This window comes from Triturus cristatus, chromosome 6, assembly GCF_964204655.1.
Source record: "Triturus cristatus chromosome 6, aTriCri1.1, whole genome shotgun sequence".
NCBI lineage: Eukaryota > Metazoa > Chordata > Amphibia > Caudata > Salamandridae > Triturus > Triturus cristatus.
The window spans coordinates 1134280093-1134286092 of record NC_140589.1 but is presented as its reverse complement, the minus strand read 5'-3'; the positions used below and the strand labels follow the sequence as shown (position 1 = coordinate 1134286092).

The 6000-nt window shown below is 45.8% G+C and overlaps 1 protein-coding gene across 1 annotated transcript in view; it reads left to right on the top strand.

Annotated features, from left to right (window-relative positions):
- Positions 1–1855: 1855 nt before the first annotated feature.
- PSMB1 (proteasome 20S subunit beta 1) overlaps positions 1856–6000 on the top strand; it is a 45313-nt gene continuing 41168 nt past the window's right edge. Inside the window, exon 1 of the mRNA XM_085612030.1 lies at positions 1856–2099. Coding sequence (XP_085468156.1) covers positions 1999–2099 — 101 coding nt within the window. The 5' untranslated portion in view covers positions 1856–1998. The remainder of the gene's footprint in view (positions 2100–6000) is intronic.

Sequence of the window (6000 nt, the reverse complement as noted above, 5' to 3'; positions counted from 1 at the left end):
AGAACCAAAAACAGGGACATTTAGCAAAAATAGAAGATGGATTATAATGGTACATCAACCGTGCTGCGCAGAATGACAACTCCTATCAACATAGGAATACAGAAGAAGCACTAAAAAAATAAACAATTGTAATTTCTAAAACCAGCATCATACCTGTTAATTAAATTGCTTCCTTATAACAGCTGTTAACTAGCACAACTTTAGAACACCCAATAAAGTGCCTCTTACTGGTTTCAGTCGACCCCCTCTAAAAACCGGGACATGAGCCAAAAGTGCCGAAATCTGCCGGGACAGCTGGTGAAAACTGGGGACTGCCTGGGCAAATCCGGGACGCCTGGTCTCCCTATGTTCAATACTCCACTGATGCAGTCGCTCACAGAATGTTATAGTGCTGTTGACTTGCATCAAGGGACTTGTCTTTCTGTCTGTGCATTAAAAAGCCTCGGAAAATGTCCATAAATGTTTCGTGAGGCAGCATGTATTCCTGAACTAGACTACATGACCAAGTGTGTAGTAATTGTACAGCTCTCCAATCCCCTGCGGCACCCCATAGGTCTCCCCATGAAGCCACTGTTAAATGTGTCGGCTGATAGCACAGTGCTCCATTCAGAAGTTGAGTCCTTTTTTGCCCCCAGCTGCTTACGGTCACATGACTCCGTATCAGCGCAGCATCACATCAGCAAAGCCCAACTTAGCATCACTAAGCACCACCTGAGCACCAGAGCAGCACCACCACTACAGCATCACTCAGCACCACCTAAGTATCACTCAGCATCACCTTCACACCAGCATTAGCCAATAGCTCTAGCTAAAGATTTATAAGGTCCCAAAGGCGAGACCTATTGGCTATGCCAATGCTTGTTTTCAGCTCCCACTTGACAGATCACCCTGAAATTTCCAGGAAGGAGCTGAGGTAGGTGATTTAAAAAAAAAAAAATGTTTTGTCAAGATCTTTCTAAACAGGCGCCAAAGTTATTGACAAAATCAAAAATACTTTTCCTATGGAAACTCTGATTTAACTATAACTTTAGCGCTCAGCCCTTCACATCAAATAGCTGAATGAATGTCACCCATTTTTTTTTTGTTGCATCTTTTATATAGAGCGAACTCGACCTTATTGAAGGGCTGTACATGAGCACCGTATTTACATTACACATTCAGGCACGGGGAGATTAAGTGATTTTCCCAGAATCACAGGATGTGGACGCGACCTCGAGGCTCGAACCCTGGTTTCCTATACCAAAGTCGGCAGTTTAAGCCGACGGACCACATCCTCTCTGAATGGCTAGACTCTTCACTTCCTGAATTTAAGAAGCTGGTCATCTTTTATATATGTCAAATTCAAATATGCATGCCATCATATTTTACCCAATACCTTCAATATGCGTTTCAGATCCAACATTGAAGTTCAGGGACATCTATAATGTCCTACCTTTAAGTGTCTGTTGAGATGGGCAGTTGTCGTTCTAGTTTTTTCCTCATTGTTTTCACCTACTCAAAATGTTGAAACAAACGCCCAGGAGGTAGGTAACTAACGCGCTAGTGTACTCACCAGCGTTTGGGATTTGGTTGCGGGACAGTTGTTGTACTTTGGCTGAACTTCGAAATAATTAACTGTTAGACAGATGCACATTTTTTAAATACGAGCAGTAAAGTAAATATTGTACGTCAAAAAGTGTATGTCTTCATGAATAAAAAATAGGCATGCCTCTTAAAAAGGTTAAAAAATGACCGATATAATTGTATTATGCTATGTTTCTATGAAAGTTTAATGTTATCTCCTCCTGGCAGTTAGTTGTTATCGCTGGTTGAAGCAGTGATAAATGCAGATACCTTTCGGTTTCGAAAGGAAGCAGAGCCTGATATCCGCTTCCGCTTTCGCGCCATCTTGGAATGAGACAGCACCAGCAGCCCTCAGCAACGGGTTAAGCGGTAGATCCAGCGCAGTGTCAAGAGCTTCTGAACAGCCCCGGAGTACAGTGTGAGCTGAGGTAGACAATGCTGTCCATCCCGCGGCACGAGGAAAGTCTGCGCATGGCGGACTATCACTACAGTGGACCGGTAGAACACAGATTCTCCCCATACACCTTCAACGGCGGGTAAGGGTGTGGAGGAGTGGGGTGGAAGTCGAGTGTATGCCCTGTCATGCATGATGTGCTTTACATCTCAGGAGGTGTTAAAGAGACTGAGTGTTGCGATCTCTCCCCCCCCCCCCCCCCCCTTATTCTTTGGCTCTTCAAGTTCCTTGTTTACCTATTGACTTTGTCAAGATTGTAAACCATTGTGTGTTGCTAGTTTCATAATTGGTGACAAAGCCTCATTTTAATAAAAGCTAGACACTAAGGTTGCTCCGTGTAGTAACCATACCTGTACCCTACTAGCTTGGCACACCGAACACGTCAACAGTTGAGATTACCTGAATCTAAGAATGCGTTGATAAACTTCGAAGCGAAATTTACATGGAATGCTCCCCACTACCCACGCTTTTCTTAAAAGGGTCCTCTGACAATGATGTTAGTTTGGGCAGTGATAAAGTCAGTTACTTTCCTTTTGGATTCCCCCTCCGTACAGATGCATTTTAGAATTGATTTTCTATTGCAGAGGTCTTCAAACCTTTTGCTCTGAGCCCCCTAATCAGAATGTTTTGAAGTCGGTCCCCCTCCAGAAATGTAAGTGGAGAATAGGAGGGGCAAGGCTGAGCGTAGAGGACATAGTTTATGCGATAATTTCAGGGGTATTTTTCCGTAGTTCATAATCCACACTAAATGTGAGATTCATAAAAGGGAAAATATATCAAACCGAAGGTGAACAAAAACACGGGGGCCCATAATTTGGGTCTTGTGGGCCTGGGTTCCAATGCAACAGCACCTGCTGTACTAATGGTAGCTGTAGCCCAGAGAAGCAGGGTGTCTTCTCCACCTCTCTCATCCTTCCCCCTCATAAATGGCCATCACTCCAATCTTGAAACAGACCCAGTCTTTCAGTAAAAAGGAACTCCCCAGTCTTACTCTCTCTTTGCAGCTGGGCGGCTCTGTCCTAACACTAGCAAGGAAAATGAGCTCCCCTTTTGTAAAGGCAGATATTTATAACTGTGATGCAGTAGGCCCCTGACAGTCCTGGGCCCCAGTGTCACTGCTTCTGCTTCATTAATGATAGCTACTGCCTTGCTAAGCAGGCGGTCTCCTTTGCTAACAGCATGGGCCCCCATGCCCTACCCCCTTTCTTCCATCGCTCTTTGATACAGCTAAGATGTCTGCTCAGCTTGAATTTTCACCTCTGTTGGGCCATGGGTCCAAGGCCCTAAGCAGCACTGACACTGCAAATGTGTACTGGCACATAATGCAAACAAGGAAGCCTAGTACAACAACCATAATTGGGTTTTAGTTGACCCTTCACACCCATGGGCCCTGGTTCTCCTAAGCATGTAGCACTAATGATACCTCTAGCCCTGCGAAGCAGGCTGCTTCCTGTGCCTACTCCACTGGTCCATCACGCCTAGGCCTGAGGCTCAAAGAAGGCTATTTGCCCCTTTCTAATAAAAAATGGGAGAAAAGTCTCATCTCTTGCCAGTGGTGCTTGGGTCCTGTTCCCTGTGAATAAGGGTGACCGTACGACTAATGCTAGCAAGGAAAATTATTTTATTATAGTAAGACAGGCACAATTGTGGTGTGGCCTGGTCTCGGTGCCACTGCACCTGCACTAATAGCCCTTTTTTAAATATTAAAAAACAAGCACTGGCAAAGTCTTAGGTCTCAGCAATGCGAGAGCTATTGTCGTTGTCTGTGTCTTTCAGCCATGTTGTATAGCAGCACATAAGCTGTTCAGCATGGCTGAAAATCATGGGGAAAAGCGCTATGTCACAGCCAGCGCTGGCTGAGCCATTGCTCCTTATTGTCTGGAAGAAGCGGAGGTACAAGGAACACAACATGGGGGTGGACAAGCAACACAACATGGGAGAGGGTGTAGGGCATGTAGTGAGAAGGTAAAAAAAAAAAGAGCTTCGACACAGCCAGCAGTGTACGCTTCATAGCACTTTGTTTTGTTGCATAGTTGTGCTAACGGGCGTGAGGTGTAACAACATACAGGAAACAGGTGGGAAGGAGCAGACTTGTATGTGGAAAAGTTGAACACTATCAAGGGAGTTTGGGGAGAGACGAAACAGATGCGTGGGAAATGAAACCACACGAATGGGGTGGCGAGTGAGAGGGGAAAGAAGCAACACAGATGTGGATAGGGATCCTGACATGCATTGGACGAAAAAATATTGGGGGGGTTGGGATGCTGAGGAAAAGATTGAAAATCACCCTCTTTACTGCAACCTCTTTGCACCCACGATGCCATTTAACCCCTTCGCCGCGGCAGGAATTCCGCCGCGGCGCTGGGGGGGTTTGGGGGCAGCGCGGTGGCGCTGTGCTCGTGACGGAAACACTCCGTCACGAGCCACGGTTGAGCTGTGCTCATGACGGAGTGGTTCCGTCACGTCTCCGCCCACTTGCGCTAATCGCCCGCACAGGTGGGGAATTAGCGCCGCGTGGGCGGAGGGGCCGCCAACGGCCGTAGCATGACGGAACCACTCCGTCATGAGCACAGCGCAACCGTGGCTCATGACGGAGTGGTTCCGTCATGAGCGGGGAAGGGGTTAAAGCACAAGGTCAGCACATGTTGTTTCTATTTACTATGGGCATGACTATTAATTGGGTATGGTGCTGAGCTCAGACATCATCTCATAGAATATATAAAGTATTGTAATGTTCATGTTAAATCGGCCAGCCCAGGCTAAAAGAGGACTAGACAGTAAAAACATCTAGGTTTATTTTTTTAAATGTAAAGTGAGGGTGTTGCAGCACTGCTCTTTCTGACTAAAACATGCAATAAAAAGGAGAAAGTGAAAGCTTGAGAATTGTGTGCACTTGGGCAGAAACAAAAGTCACATCCTTTTCTTAGGAGACGTACTGTCTTCTGGTGTTGCACTTGCTTATAAACTGTTTTAAAAATCATCAGCCATCAAACTAGATGCTCTTGTGTGCTTGGGGGTTAATTTTTGGTGTGTATTGTTGTGGAAAGATTTCAAGTAGTTGTTTACTGTGTACACAGGACGTCATTGCCCACTTTGTGGGTGTTCAGTCTTTCAGGACACGAATACAAACCTCTGTTGCTTAAATGCTTCCCTTTGCCTTGAGCTTCAAGTCAGCAGCATCTGGTCCCATAATGTTTGTTTTTCGCGGCCCTCAACTTAGGCTAGTTCAGTTAAAACTGCGAACCGCACCCATGTGCATCTCTCTTCGTGTTTACTTGCGGGATATCTTTGGGCCTAAAGTTTTTTTTTTTTTTTTCTTTTCATTTTCCCATGCTGCTGGTGTAGCCTGTCTTTCTTATTTTTATTATTACTGCAACCCCGTCCATCCCTAACCCTCATTGTTGCTTGTTGTTTTTTCAGTGTATAGTTGTTTATTATTCCTGCATCCCCATTGTTAGTCCTCCCTCCTCTCCGCTCTGCTTATTAGGTCGAGCCTAAGCAGCGCGTGCTCTGTCTCTTGGTATGCTGTGTGTTTGAGTTTGAAAGTTTGAGTTTGAAAGTATTTATAGAGCGCACGTATACCAGCGGTTTCTTGGCGCTATGGCTGACGGGAGACTGAGGTTAAAAACAGGGAGGGAAGGGGGAGTGTTTATACAAGGGATTTTGTGAATAAGTGGGTTTTAAGGCATTTGCGGAACTGTGAATAGAGGGTGATGGAACGAAGTTCAAGGGGAAGGGAATTCCAGAGGGTAGGGGCAAGGATAGCAAATTTAGATCCTCCCCACTTCTTTCTCCGGAAGCGTGGGATGGTGAGGAGGAACTGGGAGGAGGAACGTAAAGTCCTGGTGGGGATATATGAGGCAATTTCAGAAGAAATGAAGGCTGGCGCCAAGCCCGATCGGGCCAAAAAGGTAATGGATGCGAGCTTGAATTGAATTCTAGCTCGCACGGGGAGCCAATGTAGTGAATTCAGAAGTGGGGTG